At 37.2% G+C, this 27,384-nt stretch overlaps 1 protein-coding gene across 1 annotated transcript in view; it reads left to right on the forward strand.

The window, feature by feature from the left end:
- The window catches only part of plppr4a (phospholipid phosphatase related 4a), a 39,463-nt gene extending 15,560 nt beyond the window's left edge, over positions 1-23,903 (forward strand). Inside the window, exons 2-7 of the mRNA XM_087240681.1 lie at positions 2,248-2,433; positions 10,947-11,076; positions 15,687-15,882; positions 18,761-18,818; positions 18,951-19,124; positions 20,278-23,903. Of these exons, the coding sequence (XP_087096807.1) occupies positions 2,248-2,433; positions 10,947-11,076; positions 15,687-15,882; positions 18,761-18,818; positions 18,951-19,124; positions 20,278-21,783 (2,250 nt within the window). The 3' untranslated portion in view covers positions 21,784-23,903. The remainder of the gene's footprint in view (positions 1-2,247; positions 2,434-10,946; positions 11,077-15,686; positions 15,883-18,760; positions 18,819-18,950; positions 19,125-20,277) is intronic.
- The last annotated feature ends 3,481 nt before the right edge of the window (positions 23,904-27,384 follow it).

Consider the following 27,384-nt stretch of genomic DNA (forward strand, 5'->3'; position numbering starts at 1 on the left):
TCGAACCAGCAACCCAGCGACCTGCTTGCTGTGAGGCAACATCACTACCTATTGCGCCACTGCTTCACCTGCAGTTGACCAATGAGATGTTAACTTTTGGTTTCAAAGCGTAGTGATTTGAATAGGCATTCTGGGTGTAAATTGATGCGGAAATGTTCAAGTTTCTTGTTAATATGTTGCACACATATTAAAATAAAATGTAAACAATCCTTCAGTACACCAAATTGGCTTTGCAGGGACATCAAACATGAACCATCTATGTGGAAGACTTAAACACTGATTGCAGAAGTATTAAAACCATAATATTAATACAGGAGCAAGAGACTTGTTGCAAAACACCTGATTACACATAAAGAGAGAATAAAGGTTCACATTAAAAACATCAGTCTTATAGAAGTTCTCTGTGTGTCCAGTTCTGAGCATTCCTTTGTGTCGTCAATACCTTGGGATTGGATTACAACTGACCATCCAGTCTTTTCTGCATGGGAGAAGCTGTTTACTTCGTTAAATTTTGTAGTAATTCTAGTGTTATTTTTCATTCATGCAATTCAGTTTATTACTGCTTTTAGAAAGTAATAGAATATGTCAAATGCATTGAAAGCCCATTTAAAACATTTATAAATAACTCTCATTACTGTATAAGAGACGCTGTTAATGCTGACAATAAAACAAATATGTATCTGTCTGTCTGCCTGTCTGTCTGTCTGTCTGTCCACGTATCTACCTACCTACCTACCTACTTACTTACCCACCCACCCTTCTATCCATCCATCCATCCATCCATCCGTCCGTCCATCTGTCTATCTGTCTGTATATCTATCTATCTATCTATCTATCTATCTATCTATCTATCTATCTATCTATCTATCTATCTATCTATCTATCTATCTATCTATCTATCTATCTATCTATCTATCTATCTATCTATCTATCATCTATCTATTTGGGTAATAAAGACTTAAAGAAATATTTCTGTTGAAAATGAAAATAAAATGTTTTTAACTTTTTTGTTGAACTATCCATTTAAAACTATATCACTTTAGTTTTGGGTTTTTATTGCTATAACATTACTATGACAATAATTTACTTGTATAGCAAGAAAAACATCAGTGTGAGGTGCTCAAGGTGCAATCAAGCCAAACACAATATTATAAAAATATTATTATTATTATTATTATTATTAATAATAATAGTGTGAGTGCGCAGAATCGGTGAGTGCGGTTCACTTGGGCTTTGGCGCGGTACGCTTGTGTGTGAGTGCAAAACATGCCTGAGCCCGAAACTTAAAGCGAGACGTGACTATTAAGGGACTGTTTCATATGAATTGAATAATCATTCTTACTGTTCAGTGAATGCAAACTGCCGTAGTTTATTAAATACGCAAACTCATCACTGCCCCAATTGTAATGTGAGTGCAGGCCGTCGGGGGAGGAGGGAGGGGGGACAAGCATGCTTTGGCCAGGTTTGGCTAACTGCACATAGTGTGAGTACAGCCTAAATTAAGACAATATTGCCTACATTCATTTTCCACCAACAGTCAAACTATTCATACACCTTTTGATTGTGTACTTGTCTTTCTGAGAATACATGTGTGTAATGTGTGTTTTTCTTAACGCATTTATTGTCTTTTACATATGTATTGTCGTTTACTTATTTATTGTCAACATTGCTAGTAGTATCTTGTTTTTTTTTTATTTATCTTGAGTGTGTTGTTGTATTTTGCTGTATTTTTTCAATGTCTTGAGCCAGCGTCTAAGATTTTTACTCATCATAGTACTGTGCTGCAGATGATGTGACAATCAAAGTGTTTTGACTTGATTTGATTTGAGATTACATGTGTTGTGTGAGCACACAGAAGTTATATCTTTTTCGTTCATACTGGACTCTAGAGGGCGTCTCACACATAAAAACATCTGCATCACACAAGTAAAATCTTCTGCTATCTTTGTAGCTGGGGAAGAAGAAGATAGAAATGGATAAACTTATCAACCCTGAAGACAATAAACAAATGAATCTGGAAATGTATCGTTTATTTGTCTTTTTCAAACCATCCTGGGTATTTTTATAAGAATAAGGCATATTATGAAAACACAATGCTAATTGACCTAGCCATTATTTAATGCTAACGATATCCCTCATCCCTACAATATATCATGCTATTACTAATGCAGTCACACTGTATTGATGCACTGATTGTATTTATTAATGAGATGACTCTAATATGTTTTCCTTTTTTAATCTCTACAGCTGCCAATTCTGGTGTCCTCGGTGGTCAGTTTGTACTTCTTGGAGTTGACAGATATTTTTAAGCCAGTGCGTTCAGGCTACAGCTGCAATGACCGCAGTCTCAGCATGCCTTACATTGAGCCCACAAAGGAGGTCATCCCCTTCCTCATGCTCTTCAGTCTGGCTTTTGCCGGGCCAGCAGTGACGGTAAACACCAGAGTGACACTCTTACTTTGTTTAGAGGGCACTCTTACTTATTCATGCAGTGTTTGATCTCGGTTTAGAGGAGCAAGAATGCATATTGGAGTGAATATTAATTCATCTGTTTTTGATGTTGTGCTTTCTCTGTAGACATCTGAAGTTGGATATGCCAGATGGTTTTTTGATTTGTAAATTTTCATAGTTTTCATTTTGTTTTGTTTTGTTTTTTGTTCTGTTCTGCACTGTAGAAAAAAACCAGCACTATACAAATATCAGCACCGGTGGGAGGCGTGCGTTGCCACGAGGCCGTAGGCCGAGTGTCTTAGCGTCCCACCAGTGCTAATATACAGCCATATCACACTGCTACGAGTGTGATATTGCGTTTATACAACAGTTCAACAGTACAATCCTGTATATAAATAAGAATATCAAACACTGAGAGTCTAAAAACCCTTTTTTTATTAGGATATTTTATTTTTTTATTAAATATTTTCTTCCGCCATTCATTCACATCTGCAGCTGACGTCAAAACAACAGAAGCCCTCAATAATTCACCAACGTCACTTCAAAGCTAGTGTTTGAATAACTCTATGTCTAAAGTGATGACAAAACTGCTTATTTTGCTCACATTTTAAGATTATAAGCCTGAACATGACATGAGATGCCATGCAACTACAGAGCTATCTTCTTACAGTGTTACAGTCTACAGTATTTCTCTGTTGCAATCGGGATTTCACAATAATTAACCCCGAAAATAACAATGAATCCACTAATGTTACCAGACTGCTGTTGTGTTTGTGATAAGGAAAAACGCTAAACACGTGCGGGCTTATTTTAATCTGCCAACACAACACGTATTCCTGATATGCGAGGAAATCGGTATAAATACAGCACTACAACATACAAGAGAGAAAGAGATGTTGGCAGGTATTTTCTGATATAAACGATAGAGCATAATATCATAGACTGTTTATTTTGTTCTTACAATATACTGGGATCTGCTCTTCGTACATGCATTGCTCAGTTAGCTGAATTTGGTTATGGACGATTTGACATGATCCAGGACCATTTCGTTCTTCAAAAGAGAGAAATGTTGTCATAGTAACAGTTCTGGTAACTCAAACCTGCTTGAGAGCAGGTTCATTTCAAATAAACAGGATCAGATCGGGTCAGTTCAATCAAAGATAATACTGAAAGTATGTACCAAAAGCTGATATATTTTCTCACATTTACACTTGGGAAAAAAGTATATATGTATGTATGTATGTAAAGACTGCCACCTGACAGAAGAGAAAATTAATTCAAAGTAAATTTATTGATATGAACTTTTTAGAAACAAATGCGTATATGCGCAATATTCAACTTTTTTTTTTTAAATAGGATAATAATTTATGCAGTCATGCACGTGTTTTGACCGCTTATATGCCTGTGATTTGATGCTTCGCAAAAGTTGTAGACACCTTTACCGATACCAAAATGCTTTTTTTTATGTAAAATATATTTATACAGTTATTCCTTACACCAATTTAAAAACTTGAGTAAGCCTAGGCTACTATAATAAAGAAAATCTTCTCTAAATGTAGAACTAAATACATTGATATGATGAATACTCTTGACACATGAAAGTGTAAAGCCTGCAGCTCTCAACAAAGGTGGAAAGTTGCGTGTCATATTTAACAAACTGTTTACTGCAAATTTTGTGTAATTTTGCACAAATTGATAATTGAATATTAATCAGATGATGTCATTAAGCTGCTGCGTCGTCAGCCAATCAATGCATTGCTGATCATGATTTCGAGGATCTATAGATTTTTCCTTTACCTTGTACCTTGTTTAAATTGTCAACATTTCCAAATGTGTTTTTTTTTTCTGCCCTCTTTATGTCTTGCTCTGTGTCATCTACTCATTAGTAAAATAGTTTGTAAGTCACCCAAGCATGTTGCAAGTGCATTATCATTTATTTAATAGATTACCCTCAATTGCATTTCACCATCTGAATATATGTTTAGTTTTAGAGTTTTATTGCAAAGGCAGCTAATTAGAAACATTCCCAATATCTGATTGTCCCGTTTATTTAAAGTAACTAAAGTTATTATATATTAGATACAATTATTATTTAGAATTATTTTGAGTTTTGTATTTTCGTTTACCTACTCTAACTAATTCAGAGCTTTTGTGTTCAGTAAGAAAGAAATGTAATTGCACCATTTGGCTTTTTTAAATATTAATTGTCACACAGGAATGTAATGCAGCTGTTTGTGAATGTGAAATGCATGCATAAAAAATGTAGAAGTTACATTTGTAAAACATACTACATTAGTTTTCATGAAATAAATAACGCCTCAGTGAGCTTCAGAGCTCATAAGCTTTAAAAATGCAATGGGTCACAACTGGGTCATGGATTAAGACTCCAAAAAAAAGTACTTTAAAATACATTTTAAGTTATTAGAAATGCTCTTTAAAATTACTCTTTGTATTTATGTTAGGTTTTTTTGGTAATGAAGAAAAATGAAACCACTTTCAAGCCTAGTTGTACTTGAATCTTAACATTTTTAAAACATTTTTAATAAAAAGTTTAATAAAAAGACCAAGAAAATCCTAGCCGAATGTTATTTTTTGTCTGTCATTGATAACTGCTTGTGTACTCGCAGTGTTTTTTTGTTTTTTGTTTTGTTATTCCACTGTTGATTTCATCATCTTCACATTGCCTTGCTCCACCTATATTCATCAGAGATCAGGTTCATTTAATGTTTAATGGCGTATTTGTTTCATCAACTCCCCAGCACGTCGCTTGGGTGTTTTCATCACATTAGGTGCTCCACCATACTGGCCTAATTAATTTTGCAAAGGCAGCTATGCTCATTTAAGTGCTATCACTGTTATCCTGTGCATTATGCATGTATCACTTTAAATGAAGGACTTGGATTTTTGGATACGGCAAGCTGGATTGAAATTAATCTAAAATAAGGAATACTGATATTTTTTTATATTTTGTAAGGTAACATTGAGATGACCAGATAAATGAGTATGCTAGGGTGGTGGTGGTGGCAAAGAAAATACAGACACTGCAAAGATTTATTGATCCCAAAATAAGATAGATATATACAAATACAACACAAACAACTGACATTTGCTTTTTGTTAAAACTATTTATCAAAAATGACCAGAAACAACACAATTATCAGGTTTTTTTGGGGGGAGGACAACCTAATTACTTTGTCTTCAATCCACTTAAATTTGAAAAAACTAAAAATAAATCGACACACAAATCAATTGTGTGGATTTTTTTTCATCATAAGGCACAAGTAATGATATTTAAATAACCAAGGCAAAAGGAGAAAAGATTCAATCGAATAAAAAAATATATAACAAAAAATACTCACAACTTACTCTTCCCAAAAGCTAAGAACATAAAAAATGTAGAAATCATTTTCATTGCAATTCTAACTTAGAAACAAAAGTACAAAGGAAGCACTCACACACAAATAAAATAATTTGAATACTTCATGATGTCTCTGTGCACATATATATGTCATGTGACTGACTAGGCTGTACCTGTTGTTGTAGATTCATCAAACATGTTGCATAGTATACAATTTAAGGGTTAGTTCACTCATAAATTAAAATTCCTTAATTACTTGCCCTCATGTTATTAAAATCCCCTGACACCTTAATCTTTGGAACACAAATGGGCTCTATGCACAGGGACCTTTAATTAGTAAAAGAGGTGATCTGTCATGACATCATAATCTCGTCACATTTAAGATCTTCCTTGTTTAAAATCAATGATTTAAACTTCATGACTGTGAAACAGTACAATGTGCGTTGCACCCTCAGACAAGAATCACTGCGATAAACCGCATTGTGCCATGCCAGGACTATACAATAGGCGACGACCCAAGATCTTTCCATTTTATGTTATGCTTTTAAAGGGCACATAGTTTACCCCTTTTTTATGATTTAAAATTAATATTATGGTTCTTTTGAGTGGGCCAGTTTAGGTTCAGTTCAACACACAGTTCAGATTTTTATCATAATGTTAATGTTAAAATATTAATGTTAAAAAGTGTCATTTTAGGGGCTTGTACACAGCTCGCTGTTTTAGGGGTGTGTTGCTTCACATGAAAATTAGTCTTGACTTCCTGCTTAACGTAACAAGGGGGTGGAGCCAAGAGCTCCCCCGCTCTGTGTTTGGCAACAGACAGGCAGACAGAGAGAAGCGACATAAGTAAGAGGATAAGCATTCAGCCGTACATGTATGACTTGGACACAGACCAAAGACTACAAAATCATGTGTCTTTGTAGAGTTTTACAACCAACTGTGTGCTATAGTTTAAAGTGCCGAGCTTATACACCGAGACTAACAACCACGAACACTGAATTAACTCTGACTGAGGCACCAGAGCCGCGAAACGGCACACTCAGACACGCACATTCACATGTTATTTAAAATGAAACTATTCAGATGGCACTCTGTTGAACGGCAGAAACATGAAGTATCCCGGATTGGACAGCCGATTTGAAGCGTCGTTGTTTGTACCCTGATAGAAACCTATATTTACAATTCTAAAATGCATGTTGCATGTTGCGAGCGGCACTTCTGGTGTGCAACCTGCAGGCAAGTTTATTATTTTATTTCCAATGGAGAGACGCTCACATGAGGCAACACGCTTGCACCTAGTTAAGATTACAGGGAGCTGCTGTGAACGCAAGAAATTCGAACGGCTGAAGTTTAAAGTATAGACGCAATGAAAAGTACACATGTTTGCAAACCTACCCAAAGGGTACAAACAATAATTCCGATTAGAGTGATAATGTGGAGAATATTGATCCTGTGTTGAGCCCAATGAGCCTTACATCTAATAATAGAGCAAGGGTGTTCCTTTAGTGATATCGCTTTGACTCACGCTGACAATAGCGGACATGAAACAACAAACTGAGGATGGTGATGCGCCTGTCAATCAATATTGGTAGGCGGTGAGTCGCAGTCGCTCTGAAAACCATTCCAATTGATCCACCGTTTTTATGTTGTTAAATTGAAAAAAAAAGCACTGAGTGTGTTTACATCACCCCAATATGACAGTCAATACACTAAACCTACATATATGTCTGTCCAAACTCATTTTGTAAATACTTTGACTGTTTTCCTGTTTACATTATAAAATCTCACACTCTATCAACAGCAAAACTATTACGCAATATGTCGTTTAATCATAACAATTAAGGATAATTCACACCGAGTGCATCTTTGATTCTAAAATCACTTGACTATGTGCTCAAGAATGGGTTTAAAAAAACGCAGAAGAGCGCAAGGTCCGTGTGACGCAATATTATAAACGTGATGTAATAACAACAATATTGGACCCATTAGAAAGAGGAAAATAATATTTTATGATAAACTCTTGAAGATACAGTTGAAGTCAGAATTATTAGCCCTCTCTTATTTTTTTTTTTTATTTTTTATATATTTCCCAAAGGATGTTTAACAGAGCAAGGAAATTATTTGTTTTATTTCAGCTTGAATAAAAGCAGTTTTAAATTTTTTTTTTTTTTTTTGAAAAACATTTTAAGGTCAAAATTATTAGCCCCTTTAAGCTATATATTTTTCGGTAATCTACAGAACAAACCATCATTATACAAAAACTTGCCTAATTACTGTAACCTGCCTAGTTAACCTAATTAACCAAGTTAAGCATGTCACTTTAAGCTGTATAGAAGTGTCTTAATAAATAAATTATTAGAGATGAGTTATTAAAACTATTATATTTAGAAATGCGTTGAATAAAATCTCTGTGTTAAACAGAAATTGGGGAAAAAAATAAACATGGGGGCTAACTCGGGGAGGGGGGGCTAATAATTCTTACTTCAACTGAACATCTCTTAACTCAGGATATTCTGCACAAAGCCACAATGTGCAGCTCCACCATAATATAATGGTACATAAAACAGTTGTTATGCCAGCTTTCTACTATAAACAGAAGCTTTCAATTGTTGCCAGGACTCTGAACTCCTTTTGGAACTGACAGTGATGAGCTGCACTGCAGGTGAAAGATCTTTCGGCGTCTAAAAAACGTGACACTCACATCAAAAGATGCAAGACGTAAGCATAACAGTCAAATGCGTCTGTCCAACACGTGTTTATATTGAAAAACAATAGAAAAGTTGCATGTTGGAGTGTTAAAATGCATTCTGTTTGAACAGCCCCTTAGATTGCCTATGCCTTTACCATCAGCATATCGACTTCAAAGGTTTCTCATTTAAAGCAATGGATCCTACGTGTTGTAAATTCACACCTCGAACATCAAATAGTGACAAAATGTCCTGGCCAAATTTCAATATGTGACTAGTTGGGAGTGAGAATGTCTTGTTCTTGGACTTTGCAATTGATCCACTGTGTTTTTGGTTCCTTTTCTGCACCATGAAATCTCATGGTGTGTTCACTCCAGACGTGGCATGTGCGAACAAATCGTGCTATTCACGCGTAAATAGACATATAGACATTTCGAGTATACTCACTTAATTCTTGTTTCACATTTGCTTCATTCACGTGTCAAATTCACTTCACAATAGACACACAGATTGGCGTCATGGACAAGGCTTTTGTCTGCTTGGTGACTCTAGCTTCATTGCTAATTGGCTAACATGGATTTTATTGAGGCTGAACAGTGTATATTCGTTCGCCGGCGTGTCTTGAGTCCACTAGATCCTTTCAGAGGTGCACTCAGCTCTGTGAGTTCATCAACTTCTCTAGAAACTATACCTGGATGGTGGAGGCTTTCAGCGTGCTTCCCAGCCCCATTTCATGAACTGTTGTCCGGTGTCGGCAAGAGGATTTCCCTCTGGGAAACCAACAACCGGCTCTACATCATAATCACTCCTCTACAAGAGCAAGCTCATGATTAATGTGGTGCGAATGTCTGCTGAAGTTCAGATTTTCCAACTCTAGCGAAACATGCGTTATGCATGTCGAGTAAGCCTGTCACAATAATCAATATGTTGACTTATCGCACAAAACACGGACATGACCTCAATCATTTTTAGTGATGCAATTTATATCGTCCATACATAAAAAAACAATTCTAGCAACATTTTAGCTGATTGTGCAACTTCTCTATGTCTATCGGAAGTGTCAGTGTCAGTATGGTTAAAAAAAAATGCTATAATATTTACTATAAATGACTATAGTATAATTTCATGTGGGTGTCTGACAACTGAAAATAGATCTGGTAGCATAAATCTCATCCTCTGATACATTTTAACATGCACTTTTTTGTTAAGATTTATTATTATTATGCATTATTATGTGTTTTCACATTCTGACCCCAATGCTGGTTATTAAATTGTTAAAATGACTATAAATAAAATAAAACATTTTTAACAATAAAAATATGTGTTCTTTGGAGGAGTGCACTTGCATGGTGACAATATTATATTGTCATTCTGGCATTTTATAATGAGTGGAATAACAGGCTCTTAAAATGACAATAATATTGTTTATCGCAATATATTTTGGTCCAATATATCATACAACAGAATATAAATAATGTGACAGGCCAAGCATTAAACGGGTCAAACGCGCAAAAAGCTCAACTCACGCGAATTGTGCTGCAGAATGTCTAGTCGCGTCTTTGCATTGACTTAACATGTAAATCACTAACACCTGACGCTTCATTCGCATCTGGTATGAAAACAGCATCACGACTGAGTGTATATGAAGTGTCAGAGAACTCTTTAAATCCATCTTAAATGTATTCATTTGTGTTCAGAAAAATGAACAAAGGTTTCAAGGTATTGGAACGACATGAGGTTAAGCGATTAATAACAGACGTCATTTTCAGGTAAACTAACCGTTTAATGTTAAAATGGCTTCCCATATGAATAAAAATACACTCCTCAACCCAAACATTCCAATCAATTTAGAATAATTTAGATTTTTTCTCCACATCTCATTCCTCAACAATGTTCCCTTGATGATAATTCACCCAGATGACATTCAGGCCCCAGTAGTATATGGGTATTATGTCTGAGAGCTGGTTCTAGTAGCATTTCTGTGAATGTGTGTCCTGCTGGTAGCTCCAGCTGTTATGGTAGCGCTTGCTGCACTCGAGTGCTGCACTTGACTGTAGATGTGCAGCAAGTGTGATCTCAGGGGGGTACAGTACCAATGCTTTTTCATCTCTTTCTCTCTGTCTTCTCGTCTGCAGCAGATGCCCTCTTGCAGAAGAATTTACATTTAAATCTATGGGTTCCTGCTTTTCATTTACATGAAATTAACAGTTTAGTCAATGCTAGCGGAGGCCTGGATTACTACCAAGATACTCGCCTAATCGGTTTTTACAGTTTTGGATGGAATCCCTCGCATATGGCCATGAATGAATGGGTGGACGGATGGGAGTGATTACTTTAATTACTGTAATGAACTTGATGTGTCAGTGATTCTATTTGTAGTGACCTCTGGAATCTAGAAAAGGAAAGTGTGGTGCTGTATTTTTGGGTAAATACAGATGATCTTCCCACAGATCATGATTGGGGAGGGAATCCTGTACTGCTGTGTGGCCAGGAGAAATATTGCCATCAAGACAGAGGCTAACATAAATGCTGCTGGCTGCAATTTCAACTCTTACATCCGACGGGCTGTGAGGTTTGTTGGTGGGTGTATATTTTTCCTGCACTTGTGACCATAAAAAGCTATATGGCATGTATAAATATTGTATAGATTTCACCATTTATCTTAACTCTGTTTTATAATCTATAGTGGGGAAAGTTCAGCCCAGAAAAGCAGTAAACATGGTCTTTGGTGATTCATAAAATACATGGTTATGACTAGGAAGACGTTGAGAGCACATACAAAATAAAACTATTTCCTGTGGTGTCTGATGATACATGATCTGTGCAAGTAAATTCACATTATTTACACCATTATAACCTTTCAACAACATATCTGCAAACAGTTAACAAGTCTGGAGTGGAAGCGTCCTGATTCAAAATAACATGTTCAAGTTTGTGTAATGCCGAGTTCAGACTGCATGATTTTCAAAGTAGTGTGTCACAGATGTTTTTACACAGCATGACTATCTGGGGCAGCGTTCTGTTGGTGCTGTGTTTACACTGTAGGATGGATCCACGTTGCATGACTTTACAATAGGAAGAATCACCGACAACTTTATCTCAGTCCACAAACTATGTCTCACAACCAAATGTAAGAAGTGACCTGGAAACAATGCAGTGTCGCGTAGTATATCTTTTGTTATTAACTACATAATGAGAAAGAAGCCTTTAGTTGGGTAGAAAATGAAGCTACTTATTTTGCTCACGTGGGTTTTGAGGGGAATTAGCTATTTTTTTCTTTTTGTTCCGGTTGTAGTGTTGCTGAAATGACGCATCAAACGACATGAGTGCTCCTGCCAAATTTTCACTAGTTTTTCCTCCAATTCTTGGGTATAATAGACCAAAAAGAAGCCCTCAACTTCTTCCCCAACCTCCCGCTGGCCTGCAGATACCCAGACTAGTGGATACTGCTTTCTCATTGACTGTAGGTAATCGCCGATATTATTATTGGAACACATTTCGCACAGCATGATTTCAATCGCCAAATAAGTGCCAAATATCTCACTGGTGTCGGCGACTCATCTGTGATTCTCTCAGATCGCGTCGTTGATAGTTTACACTGTGTGATTGTAACTAGCATAAACGAGCACCGATTTGCCTGTGATTTCGGGCATTTGTCTGCGATTTCTCAAAACCTGTCGGGAGTCAAAATCAGGGCTAAAATCATGCAGTCTGAACTCAGCATCTCCCTGATTGAAATTGCACATGTGAATGTAATCTTACTTTTCATATGTTGTGGATGAAATACAGGCTAAATTATAATTATACTCAACCAATGGGCCTGACTGAATGTATGCGTTACATTTTTTATTATTATTTTTTTTACATATTTGGAAATACATTCTGGAATTAATATCAACCTGATGAGCTTTTGAAGTTTATTGATATCCTTTCACTCCAGAAATCCACAGTTCAAGAGCTCACACTTAGATATGCTTGAAGCTAATAGCGATTTGGCATGCTGTCTCCTAAGAGAACCCTGAGCTCTGGGATAATTGAGCCAAGGCTCCCCCTGGTCAATAAGGATATAAGGGGGTCCGAGATCAGGTAGGTCTCAAGGGCTCCCCCTGGTAAAAGAAGGAAAAGTAGGACACGGGGTGGAATGGAGATTCTTCTGAAATGAAGATAAGGCAGTGGCGCGAAATAGCTCTTATTATTGTAAGCTTGAAATAATCTAATTGGATTATTACTGATTACAGATGAGAGACCAGCCTTAATCATATCCAGTGCTCATCTCGAAACTAGTTTGTAAAACTTCACTAAGAGCTGAGTGATTTCACATTATGCATAAACATGCATTAAACAATTATATTTAGCAGTCTGCATGTGTTTGTTGCCTCATTACAACAGACATCCCAAGTTGGAAATAGTAAATTCCGGGGGATACAGAGTTGATTTGCGGGAGGTAGCAGGAGAGTGGGTGCCTGAAGAGCGGGGAGTTGGGGGTGGGTGGGGGTATCTGATTAGGGGCATGTGCGCACCCGACGTACCTGAAGGGCGGTGGGGGTGAGTTGCGTGCAACGTACCTGAGGAGCTAGGATGGATGCGGAGAGGGCGAGAGACTATTATTTCCGGGAGATTATTTTTTTTTGCGGGCCTCCGGGAGTCTATATGCACTTGCGGGATACTCCCGCAACTACCGAGAGACTTAGGATGTCTGCTACAAACATATGCAGCAAATATCACAATAGTACGGAGACCAAAAAGCTTAACATGCTGCAATTTAAGAAAGCACATGCAATTTCAATAAACGCCAGCAAATTTTAAAAAAGATCAGCAAACATCTTGCAATGCAAAAAAAAAATAAAATAAAATAATAAGAAAACACACTGCATTTTCTCACAACACATGCAAATAGCACAACAGAATTGTTTCAATGGGATCCAAAAACATGACACACCTGACAATTTAGGTTTTGGTTATTTAGGCTAATAAATTACAAAAGACAAGGGTATCATGTTATCAGGGTGTTAAATAAACAACAAAACTGTTAAAGACCTTTCAAAGATCACCTCAGCCTCACTGAGCAATAGTCAAGGCACAATAAGCAAATCCCAGCCAGGTCCGTCACGTTTTGTGTACCCCTGAAACATTTCTGTTCATGCTATTTGCATATGTTTTGACAAAATGCAGCAGGTTTTCTTATTTTGTTTGTGTTGTGAGAAAATGCAGTGCGTTTTCGTAATTTGTTTGCATTGTGAGGACATTGTTGGTGTTTTTTTGTTATTGCATGTGTTTTCTTAAATTGCAGCTTAGCTCTCTCGGCCTACAATATACTGGTTAATATATATACTTGTTAAACAAAAGATACAGTTAAACAGACCTTGTGCTTCTGAAGTGGTGCTGAATACATTTTTAATCTGCCTTTCCCGAATTTTGCATTCTGGTGGCCAGAGGTGGATTTAGTGATTTTGAGGCACTAAACAATTCCAGCCAAAGGGCCAAAAAGTTCTAAAATGCACCTTTTTTGTACTTTTTTATAATTTTTTTGCTGTTTTTTCTTATATCATTCGATCTCATTTTCTACATTTTATCTTAAAGCAAAATAATGATAACATGTAAACCATCCTGTAAAGACGATCTGTTTTCTTAAGATGAATTCACAATTAAACAACATACTGTAATAAATGAACTATTTAGCTGTCGCCCCACAGCAAGAAGGTCACTGGTTCGAGCCTCGGCTGGGTCAGTTGGTGTTTCTGTGTGGAGTTTGCATGTTCTCCCTGCGTTCGCGTGGGTTTTTTCCGGGTGCTCCGGTTTCCCCCACAGTCCAAAGACATGCGGTACAGGTGAATTGGGTAGGCTAAATTGTCCGTAGTGTATGAGTGTGTGTGAATAAGTGTGTGTGAATGTTTCCCAGAGATTGGTTGCAGCTGGAAGGGCATCCGCTGCATAAAAAACTAGCGGATAAGTTGGCAGTTCATTCCGCTTTGGCGACCCTGGATTAATAAAGGGGCTAAGCCAAAAAGAAAATGAATGAATGAATGAATGAATCTTTACTGATTTGACTGCTGGACTGGTCCATGATTGAATGTGGAGGACCACTTTTTTATTTCTTTGATATAATAATTATGTTAAAATTAAATAAAATGTAGACCCTCATTGCACAAAATAAGATAGAAAACAAATTCATTCATTCATACATTAATTTTCTTTTGGCTTAGTCCCTTTAATTATTAGGGGTTGCCACAGCAGAATTAAGCGTCAACTTATTCAGCATATGTTTTACAACCAGTACTGGGAAAATAGAAAACATCATTTATTTATAATTTATAGTATCATTTATACTTCTAGGAGTTTGTTTTGAGGCCCTGAATTATCCTGAGGCCCTAAGCAGCATCTTACATTGCTTATCCATCCCTGCTGGTAACCGGCTCTGATTAGATCATCCATGCCTAGTTACATTACCTGAGAGCTCTATAATGCTGGTTCTTTCTTTTTTCAAAATAATACTCCCACTTACATAGTGCTGTAAGTATAATATAGGCTTAGATAAACTTAAAATAAGGAAAAACTATTATTGTTGTAATCCTATTAAGAAATATTGTAGCCAATTAAGCGCTGCCTGGGGTGTGTATATTAACAATCCTGTGTGGATTGTCAAAGTGATGGATTTGTTCCGATTGGTCTGTTTTTTCCCAGAATTTTCACTCATGGGGTTGACATGAGAACGAAGAAACAAGGATGTTTGAGGAATTTATTGCATGCTATTTCCATGCAATGTTCTCTTATTATTCACATGCCTATGTATTTCCAGATTTTCATTCTATGACACTTTTTAAATAATTTTCAGCTACTTTCACAGACTGACCATTTTACTTTATTAAACTTCAATGTATTGTCAGAAGCCATTGGTATTAATATGAAGTTGCATTAATATGTATACATGTTTTTTTACACTTAAAATGTTGTGGACCTTTTATTTAATGAATCACCAAGGGCTGCAGTTAGCTAAAAATCTTCTTTCACCTACATATTGCATTTCATGTGGTTGAATAAATGAACAACAAAAACAGATCTGTCCCTTTAATAATAGAAGTTACATCTATTTAATCGCAAACTTATGAAGTCTAATGGCTGCTGTTTGTTGCCATATTACTGAGCAAAAAGCTCTGAGTGTGTGTGTGTGTGTGTGTTTGTGCGGTTTTCAGGGGTCCATGTGTTTGGCCTGTGCATCACAGCACTCATCACAGACATTATCCAGCTGGCCACAGGGTACCATGCTCCCTACTTCCTCACTGTGTGCAAACCCAACTATACCACCCTCAACATTTCCTGTGATGAGAACTCTTTCATTGTGGATGACATCTGCTCGGGGCCCGATCCAGCAGCTATCAACTCCGGCAGGTCAGAATTCAGTTTCTCTTTCATACTGTAGTTTGTCAACCCAGAGGCATGACAATTGCTTAAACGTGGACTGAGTATTACATGCTATTTTAAAGTGATTGTGAAATGCTGCTTGCAACCCAATGTTAGGTTTGTATAGTGATGCAACTCTAAGCAAAAACAGAATATTATTGGGTGAACACTTGCCTTTTTTTATATACTGAATGTGTTTAAAACATGTGCAAATAGTTTATGAGCATTTAGGAGACAATTTTATCCAAATCAACATAAAAATGAAGAATAAAGCAAGCAAATCATCATATAGTAGACATAAAGTAAGCAGTGAGCAGCGAGGGAGAAAGAAATTAAATAGCCTACAGTATGCTGTGAAAGGATTTCAGGCGGAAATTAAATTTGTTTTAGTGAGACCAAGGTTCTGTTGTATGTGTTATGCTATGTATTTATATAATATATTTATAGTATAATTTTTTTTATTAACACAGTATTAAGATGAACATGAATTTAATAAATAAATAAATCATTAAAACTGTCTATATAGATTTAGTCCAATCCAAAGCCTTTAATTTATATTTAAAATTTTACTTGAAATTTGTACTCACTGGAATAAGATTAGCCTTCCTCTATTATGATCTGCAATGGTGAATTCATATTTGGCAGGTTTGTTTTGAATCAGTTCAAATAAAAACACAATGTAAAAGTCAATAGAATACAATACAATTTTTAAAAAAAGTGCAGTTGAGTTGAAGAGAGTAGGCTGTTTTAAACAGATGTGTTTTGAGTTTAGATTTAAACTGTAAAAGAGAGTTTAGAATTCAGAGATCAGGAGGAAGTGAATTCCAAAACTGAGGAGTAAAGTGGCTAAAGGATCTGCTCCCCACGGTGACAAGGTGTACAGGGGGAACTGGTTCGAGCCTCGGCTGGGTCAGTTGCCGTTTCTGTGTGGAGTTTGCATGTTCTCCCTGCATTTGCGTGGGTTTCCTCCGGGTGCTCCAGTTTCCCCCACAGTCCAAAGACATGCGGTACAGGTGAATTTGGTAAGCTAAATTGTCCGTAGTGTGTGAGTGTGAATGAGTGTGTATGGATGTTTCCCAGAGATGTGTTGAAGCTGGAAGGGCATCTGCAGCCTAAAAACATGCTGGATGAGATGGCGGTTCATTCCGCATGTGGCGACCCCGGATTCATAAAGGCACTAAGTCGAAAAGAAAATGAATGAATGAATAAATGGGATGTGACTAAACTATGAATAAGAATAGCAGATGAATGAGAAGCAGATAAGAGAAGGACTTAAACGACTTATATTTTAATGATCGAAATAAGTGGACCGAGTGACATTATCAACATGTGCTGTGAATGAAAGAGTGCTGTAGAAGGGGACCCCCAGACTCTTAACCTGAAGGAAGGGCGTAATGACAGAATCATCAATAGAAAAGATATGTGATTTGTTTAAAATAGATTGTGTACCTAAGAGGAGAAGTTCAGTTTGATTATCGTTTAATTTCAGGAAGTTTGAGTGTACCAGGATTTGATGTCTCAAAAGCAGTTGGTAAGGGGTGAGTGAAGGATGAGTAAATGGAGCAGAATAAAGTCACCTTTAATAAGACTCTTCACAGGATTGAGTTTTGTACCATATGTACAGACAAACAATAATCATCTTCAACTCGGCACACAAGAGCGTTTTTAAAAATGACAGTGTGAATACTAAAGTATATGGCCAATTCGTTTTTTTTCACTAGCAAACTAGCCAATTCAATTTCCAATTCAATTTCCAGTTTTTTATTTATTTATTTTTGTTAGAAGAAAGAAAAAATCTATGTAAGAAAAAGGTTTATTTGCTTTATCACAGGCTGAATCTGCAGTGATTTCAAATTAGAGGCAACAACTGCACTTTAGTCATGATGACCCACATAAAGGAGGCATGCATTATTTTAGGTAGTTAGTGATTTAAAATTGAATGTATAATTCTAAAATAGACACAAACCTAAAACGGTAGACATGATGGTCAAAAATGCAAATCCGAGCAGCTTCTGGTTTCTTGCAGGTTGATCAGTGCAGCCCTAGCTTATAGTATTTTTCTGTTTTGGTCCAAACCAAACAAAGCAAAAGAACAGAAAAACAAATGAGAGTCCACCTTTAATGACATCAGTTTTCAGTTCACTGCTTGAGTAATAATATTTTGGTACCATTTCAAGTTTTTCCTCAATCCCTGTGTCATGAAATGTAAGGCTGACCTTATGAAAAAACGTCTCTGAAACTCAAAGGTGGGAATGATTACCAGTATACCCAAACAAAGATGATTAGACACATTATTACTGACTAAATATGATGGGGCTGCCAGTGCAACATTAAGGCCTGATTGGATCAATAGGTTTATACACAATCCCTGTCGTAAACAGTGTAGATAAATGTGAAGGCAGCAGAATGAATGTGGCGCTCTACTCTGGCACATGGCGTTCCTGTAAAACCCACACAGAGTTCAGTCTTGCTGCTTTGCTCACAACCCAGCTGCCCGTTCCAGCACACCCACACACATCCATTTGCGCAGCTCTGCTTTTCAATCTTCCACTCATTCCATGCACTCTCAATACCCACGATTATATGTTGTGCAGACATTTTGCAAACGTAAAAAATTAGACGTAAACACTTCTGTTATGTGCATTGAAATGTGTCTCCCAAAAAACATGCAGAAGACATGTCTAATTATAACTTATCTGTTGGTTTTATGCAACCATTCTTGAAAATTAAAACCCCCAATTCTGTTTGGGTGCAATGGACATGATCATCTGTGGCTTTCCATTACCATCTGTCCTTTAGTATGGGGCAGTGCCTCAGTGTGAAAATGATCTATAGATCTTACAAGGCTGTCTGTCTCTTATTACAGGAAGTCCTTCCCATCTCAGCATGCCACCCTGGCAGCCTTTGCGGCTGTGTACATCTCCGTAAGTAATCCACTTGACACATGGCACAGTTGACTCAACCGATATGTAACTGCATGCCAAGCTATCCCACTGTCCTTTCCACTATGAAGCATTTCCTAAAACTTCAGTCAAAAGACTGGTCTCCTTCCACAGATGTACTTTAATGCCACTCTGACTGACTCATCCAAGCTGCTGAAGCCACTCCTGGTGTTCTCCTTTATCATCTGTGGCATTATCTGCGGCCTGACTCGCATTATTCAGTTCAAGAACCATGCTGTAGATGTCTACTGTGGCTTTCTTCTCGGAGGAGGCATAGCCATCTACCTGGTGAGTCTTGCTATTGCAGTGGCTTTCAAACGCACTGTGTGGATAATAATTAATTCCATAATCCCATGACTGATCTATATTACTGTATGAAACCTGAGAAGAATCATAGAGAATTAGTCGAGGTGCTATAAGACAATGCCGTTTTAATGGAGGTAAAAATAGCTCACACATGCAAATCCCTTGTGGCTCCTTTTCAGCTCTCCACCCACACACCCCCTCACATTCCTCCCACCGTTTCTTTCTATTTTACTCACTCTCCTTTCCCTCTGCTCAACCTGCTCTGAGTGTTATGTGTACTCTATGATTTCTAACATAGACAACAATCCCAAAACTCCTTTAGGAGGGATTAACCCAGTTAAGATGAATCAGTACACTAGGTCCTGGTTATATTGCTTGCTTAGCAAAAGTGCATTATGAGGTGAAGCGATTAGCTATGTAATGCTGTTTGGCTGTGAAATCTTACATCTGGTGTACAAACCATAGACAATATGAGAAAGTTTCTTTGATGTTCATTTAAGCTCATAATTGACCACAAGGGCATCATTATTAGGAGGTAGTTTTATTATTGTTGAATAATATGAAATTTGACGTAGAATATCTTTTAAACAGGCCAGGCTGTATACTGGTTCTAGAGACTGGTTTTGTATACTGGTTCCACCTGGTATACTTTACAGGTGGTCAGACCAGCAGAACTTCTAGTTACTCAGCTAAATCAGCCAAATACAGCTTGGCCAGGCTGGCATACCAACTTAAAACTGCTAGCATACTCTTCAGCGGGGAATATATTGGCTAACACTTTATTTTGATGGTCCATTTGAGGATTAGTAAACTGTCTGCTTGATATCTGTTGATACAGACATTCAACAGACATTTAACTGATTATAAGAAACTTTGCCAGTACATGTCAACTTACACTAACCCTAACCCTAACCCCAACCTAACAGTCTACTCATAATCTAATGAGAATTAGTTGGCATGTAGTTGCAATGTAATGTAAATGCAACAAACAGACCATCACAATAAGGTGTGACCATGTATTTTCTTGAATTATTTGCAAAATATCCCTATAAAACCCTCATTTTAAATATATATGTATTTTTTTCAAGTGCTCACTATCCTTACCAAGAGATTTCTGCCTTTTGCACTACTTTAGGGTCTGTATGCAGTTGGGAACTTTAAACCTAGTGAAGACACATCTCTGAGGATACATGTGCATCCTCCTATCCGACAACCCCTACCACCGCAACCTCTACCACAACCCCAGCCGGTGGGGCCTCCACCTGCCTTGCGGGAACCTCTGAGACCTCTCCCTAACCTGAACACAGATCCACCACGCTTACTTCCACCTAAAAGCCTAAGCATGCGTGAACGTCCAACCTCAGCCCGCTCTGAGAGTATCCTGCTACGTGGCCCATCCCACAGAGAGAACAGCTTGTCCAGCTTGAAGAGGGCAAGCACAGAGGTAGAGTGCATTACACCACCCAGTCCCCTCTGCAAGGAAAGCTTTGTGACCTTCAGCAACACCCTTCCTCGTGTGCATTCAACTGGAGTTGAAGAACCAGTGCCACGACGCCACGCTGCTATCCATGCCTCCATGGATTCCACACGTTCTAAGCAGCTGCTCTCACAGTGGAAGATCAAGAATGAGAACCGCAAACTGTCTCTGCAGGTTATGGAGGCTGAGGCTGGACAATTGTCTCCCCAGCGAAGCATGGAGCTCCGCTGCAGTTCCGAACCCTCTGCTGTTGGCTTGGATGGGGAGCTACGTGGTGGACCCCCTGGGCAATATATGAAGCTTGCTGCTAGTGCTGTGCCATTGGCCAATCATAATAACTCTGGTGGCCTAGCTGGTGGAGCCAGGGTATCGATTCAGTCACGACCAGGGTCCTCCCAACTTGTTCACATCCCTGAGGAGACACATGAGAATGTGAGTTCCTCACATCAGGACGATGGTGAGGAGATGAATGATAGTGGGGGAGGGGGTGGGTCGGCACGATCAAAATGGCTAAAGGTGGCAGAGAAAAGCACTGTCTGCAGGACTAACAGTCAACCACGTATCATGCAGGTAATTGCAATGTCCAAGCAGCAGGGCATGCTACATGGTAGTCCTAAAAGTGAGGCTAGCACCGTGAGTTGTACCGGATCTATCCGTTATAAAGCCCTGATGGATCAGGAACCTAACAGTGGCATTGTTCGAGTGGAGGCCCACCCTGAGAACAAGCCTGTGGTGAAACCACCATCCACAGATGGAAGTGGATCTTGGAGGTGGAAACCACAGGAGCGGGTCAGTATCCGACAGTCCCTCGAGTTGAATGATCTAAACCGAGATTCTGAAAGCTGTGAGTCATTAAGAGATGGCTACGGGTCCGTAGATGGAAACCGAAGCCTACCTGACATGAGCAACCCTCACCATCCCCACTTCCATCATCACCACCACCAACAGAGTATCACCACTATTCGAGTCACACCAGTGGAAGTCAGCAGTGAAGCCACCTCGGAGACTCTCTCCACCACCTCCAGCCGAGACTCCACCTTGCGCAGGAAAGGCAACATCATTCTGTTGCCCGAAAGAGGACCTAGTCCTGACAACGCCAGGAACCTGCCTCACTTTTTCAAACCCTCCCCAACACCTCCCCCCATTTTGACTTTCAAAGAGTGAAAGAAACATCTTTCCATGTCAACCCTAAGAGTTGCTTTGCTCTCTGAACTATGAAGACTAGAGCTCCTGTTAGGGAACTTAGTAGACATGGTGAGTCTGGATACATCGACATTTCCTGACCGTTAGACACCACTGCACTCTTCAGAACACATAAGACAACGTTGTGCTTTTTCTGTCTACGTTCTGTAGGCCTCATTACAAAAACATAAGCACAAAATATGAAAATTGGGGCTGTTTGATAAAGGTATTTGTTTGATTTCATCTAATTAGCTTTGTTATCGAGTCCATTGTCTGTTGTCTAAAGGCAACGTGGGTGCTTTTAAACACTTTGTAAATTTATATATATTTTCTGAATATAAATATTTGTACGTGTATTGGGCCACACAATCACATCTTTTAATGCTTAACGGTAATAATTGTGTTCGCTATGAAATGTTTTACCCGGGCTTTCAATCAGACTCATAGCTTTTAGACAAATAGGAGAATGTTATAGTAATGTTTACAGAGGGTTTTAGCAATGGTGTATTAACCAAAAGGATGTATTGTTTAAGGGGGCTTATTTAATCACTGTGTGTTTTGGTGACCATAAATGAGCCATTTTCTCATTCAAACAGCTGACGAGCTCTTTGCTGGCATAGAGACAATGCATTTATAGACTCTGCCTTTGGCATTGTAATACAGTGGACAATACATTGTTCAGACATATTGCCTTTGTGAAATATACAACTATTATTCAGTTCCACATGCCAATGACCACATTTCACTCATATATATTAATTTGCAAGCACCCTTATTTTGTCCTAGTGTTCTTTGAGCACAGGTATTATCGTGTTTTATGGCTCATTGCTATACGTTTACAGTGATGTAGTGTGCATCATTTTCTTGTTCCCCCATTTTGCCTTGCAGGATTGGGTTATATAGCTACTAAGGTGCATTGTCCTCTTCATTTCGAAGCGTGTGGGCATAAACAAATGACTCACAGCTACTTCGCTGCACATTGCAGAGAAGCGTACAAGATATAAGAGCAATAGGAGGCCCCAAAGGTAATAGTGGGAGTTCATTGCATATTTTTGTAAATGTCTAAAAATACTACTAATAATCATATTCATAGAGTGCCTCAAAAAGAAATATGCCTATTAGCTAGTGATTACTTAGCTCTATGTTATAGTAACTGTACAAACATGTTACAGGTGGCTGCTGTAATTATTACGGTGCAGAATTGTTGACAACCACTCTCATTGCCATCAGTTGGCGTTGAAAAACAGGCACAGCCGTTACATAGAGACAAGTGCTAAACTAAGACGTTTTGATAAAATACACAAAATAGATAATATTAGGATTCGTCCTGTGTGGCGTGTGTATTTCTAAACAGTTCTAAACTGTGTATTTGTATTTCTAGCTCATTGTTTACATCCTTGTTAGGACCATATTGTAATATATATATATATATACATAAATATTGCCAAATAAGAATGTATGTTGAACAAGATGCTTTTAGTTCATTCATGTATGGTGTCACCTATATGATGTTGCTTATTTATTTATCTTTATTTTTCATTGATACAGTATATATAAAGTAAACATATTTTGATGTGTCTGTTTTAAAAGAGTGAATCAGAACCAACACGTTTTAAAGTTTTTATATATGCTTGTACAGTATACTTGTACCCCACATTGAGGCTTTAACCTGTCCTTACATATGCATGGTGACTTAAAACTGTACGTACGGTAACTGGAGGATTTGTTTTGTTTTGCGTTCCTTTTGTAAATGATGCCTTTAATAGTGATGGCTGGTACCTTGATTTATACTCTATTCACACTCTGCGGAATCAACTCAATAATCATTCAATCTTTTTACCCCTGTAAATATGAATTTGTAACTTTGCCAGCAAACTGTTATGTTTTAAGAGATCGGTGGGGTATTATCTGAGTGTCACAGAGACACTTGCTTTAATAGTGCTCTAAACCAGATATGGTACATCAGAGAGATGGCTTTTTGTTGAACATATTGACAGATATTTGGAAGTTGGCCTTGTGGGGTTTTGTTTAGCAATGTATTTTGACTAAGGATGATATGTCTTAATATATATTGAAATAAATGTTTGGTATCACAGCCAAAAGATAATTTTTTATTTCTACACTCTCCTGCATGGTGTCATAAAATATTTATCGCTTCATTGTTTATGTGACTTTCTGCTCTCTTTCATTCCCTGTTTATAGTAAGAAAAAATATCTACCATATGTATTTGCATGTGTAGCCTCAACCTCAGATGGCACCACCCACAGCCCTTTTACTAAACATCTGATAAAAATTTTATTTAAAACTTTCTCAAACTAGTTCACAACTGATAACCACTTTTAGTATACCCAAAAGACCATACATTTATTTCAAGAGTTCCCACTTAGATATGCTTGGCATTAATAGCAGGTTTGGCAAGCTGTCACAGGAGAGAACCCTGAGGTCGGAGATAAATGAGTCCAAGGCTCCCGCAAGGTCAAAAAGCATATAAGGGGATCCGAGATTAGGTCAATCATATCATATTCTCCTCTCCAAATTAGTTTATGAAATATGGCCCTTTTCGAAATAATGAAATAATGCCATTAATTTTAAACGCAAATAACATTCTAAACACATAAAACAATTCACGAGATCAATTAAACCCTTGAGATTTTAAACATGTAAACTTCCACAAAAATTGAAAATAACATGCAATTTCCACAAAAATTGACCAAGATTGACATGTCAGTCACTCATACACACTAGTCATTGTGCCCCTTCCTGACTGGTCACAAAATGTATACTAGCACATTTAAATGTACATACACTTATTTCTATTTGTTCCAGAAAATAACAACAGCAATCCTTTATTTGCTTACCTGTAAAAGAGCTTTCATTTGCGATTTAACCCATTCTCCATTCACTGAGAGCAAATTATTTACTTTCGGTTGCACCCTTCCCCCCACCAGCAATATCACTTTTTTGTCATTTCAAAAATCAGTTTTGTACTGTTAAATTTAGCTGTACATTTATAGTATTTTTTTTTTTTTTACAGTTTAGAGATGTTTATATATATATATATATATATATATATATATATATATATATATATATATATATATATATATATATATATATATATATATATTTGACATACTTTTCTGGAAAAATTCCTCAGAGATTCTGGTCCATACTGACTTGAGAAGATCACACAATTTCTGGTGATTTGCCAGCTCCCATCTATACTAGAGGTGCTCTATTATTAAACTCTGGTGTATGTGGGGGTCATTTAGTATAGTGAACTCACTGTCATGTTGGAGAAATCAATTTGAGATGATTTGAGCCTTGTTATGTTGCATTAATCCGATAAAAATTGCTATTACAACATGGGTGCACAGTAAACATAAAGGGACAGACATACTGTAGTCAGCAATAATACCACAGCGGTTAAAAATTAAGTTTCAAGCTTGGTTTATACTAAGGAGCCCATAGAAAATTTCCCCAAACCATAACCCTTCCAGCAGCCTTAAACATTGATATACAGCAGAATAGATACTGTACATCCTTTCATGTTTTTAACGCTCAAAAAACCAGGCAAGCTAAATCCAATCTTGTCCAAATTTTTGTCACAATTTATGCCAATCGTATATCGCATTTTTCATTTTCCTAACCTTAACTCTATCCATAACATACCCATTTAAAGGCAAGGCAAGTTTATTTATATAGCACATTTCATTCACAGTGGCAATTCAAAATGCTTTACAAAAACATGAACAAAAGAGAGAAGTATAAGAAAACAAAAACAAATCATAAAAAATGATTAAAACACATAAAAACGGATAAAATGTGTTAAATTTAATATAAAAATATAATAGTGCTCTTAATAATAGTGCTTTAATATCTTTTAAATAAGAGATTAATGGTAGGTGAATCTGAAAATTAAATAAACCCTCAACTTTTTCTTTATTTTAGAGATAAGCCTTTCAGTTACATTTGATTGATTGATTGATTGATTGATTGATTGATTGATTGATTGATTGATTGATTGATTGATTGATTGATTGATTGGTTGGTTTGTTGGTTTGTTGGTTTGTCGGTCGGTCAGTCGGTCGATCGATCGATCGATCGATCGATCGATCGATCGATCGATCGATTGATTAATTGATAAATTTTCATTTGTATGTTGTTAATTGGAAAGTTGTTCATGGACAAACCATTTTAACGTCAAAATTGGGTCTCTGGAAAACTGTGTGTAAAATACTATAGTCTATTTCTAATGCGCAGGTGTTTTGAATATCGATAGCATGGGCATCACTTGGGGAAAAGGCCAATGCTCAGCAGTTGTTTGTTATACTGTTGCTCTGAAAGCATTTACTAGATGTGTCTGAAAGCCACATCAATCAGTACATCCATCAGCAGATCACTCGTATTGTATATGTGCAAGGTTCAGCTGATTGGTGTGGCTTTCAAATGCTCCTGCCTCTGTGTCGCTTATTGAGAACAGCAGTCGATGATCATTTTAGTAAATAAAAGTCATTTCTGCTTCTGAGTACAGTGGCTAACCCATCACTTGCTCTCTCATTGGCTGGGGGTGGTCTCTGCAGCTGACAGCATGTTCAGTTGACATGTACTTGCGAAGAGGTACAAAGAACGGACCCCAGTTGGCACTATTAACACATAAGATAGGCCTGTGCAAAAGAAACAAAAAAAGCTTTGTTTCTGGATTTTTTATGAAACATAACACCAAATTAAAGTGTGTGTGTATATGTGTCTGTGAGTGTGACCTTTAAGCACTTACCTTGATGTGTCTGAGAAAATTAAAATATGCTTTCAGGGGTCGGTTCTTTGAGCTTGCTTAAATGATCTAAGATGATTTGGCAGATCCTGGATCTTTTAATCTTGATAACTGATCTCTGGCTTCAAACAAGTTCTTGAATCGGATTAAAATGTCTGGATGAACTGATCTGAGATCGCTGCGTGTGTTGTGAAGGACTGATTTATCATTCCTCTAAATCATCTGATTAATATTCAATTATCCATGTGAGCAAAATTTTTAAATACTACACGCAATAACTTTACACCTTGTTCTGGGCTGCATGATTGGCCCTTTTATGTGTCAAGAGCAGTTTATTTAGTTTTACAGTTAGAGCGGATTTTCCTTATTATAATACATATAATAATATTATAGTAGACGTTTTTGTAATTGATGTAAAGAATAACTGGATGTTTACAAAAGCATTTTGATATTGGAAAAGGTGTCTGCAACTTTTAAGAAGCACAAAATCACAGTCATAATAACTTTCAAAACATGTTTATACTGCATAAATGTATTATTGCTTTTAAAAAGTCACATATTGTGCATGTCTATTATCATACACAAATTGTACTAAAGTGATCTAAAAAAGTATCAATAAGTTTTCTGTTTGCACTACCAGGTGGCAGTCTTTGTACTTTCATTTTGGGGGTGCAGATTGCATAAGTTATAACTTTATATAACTTTATTTATTTAATAATAACTATAACTTTAAATAGTTTTTTAAAAACTTTGTATTTTCCCAAGTGTATATAACTACTACTGTAAGAAAATATCAGAATTCGGTACA

Source organism: Danio rerio, chromosome 2, assembly GCF_052040795.2.
Source record: "Danio rerio strain M-AB ecotype USA chromosome 2, GRCz13ab, whole genome shotgun sequence".
NCBI lineage: Eukaryota > Metazoa > Chordata > Actinopteri > Cypriniformes > Danionidae > Danio > Danio rerio.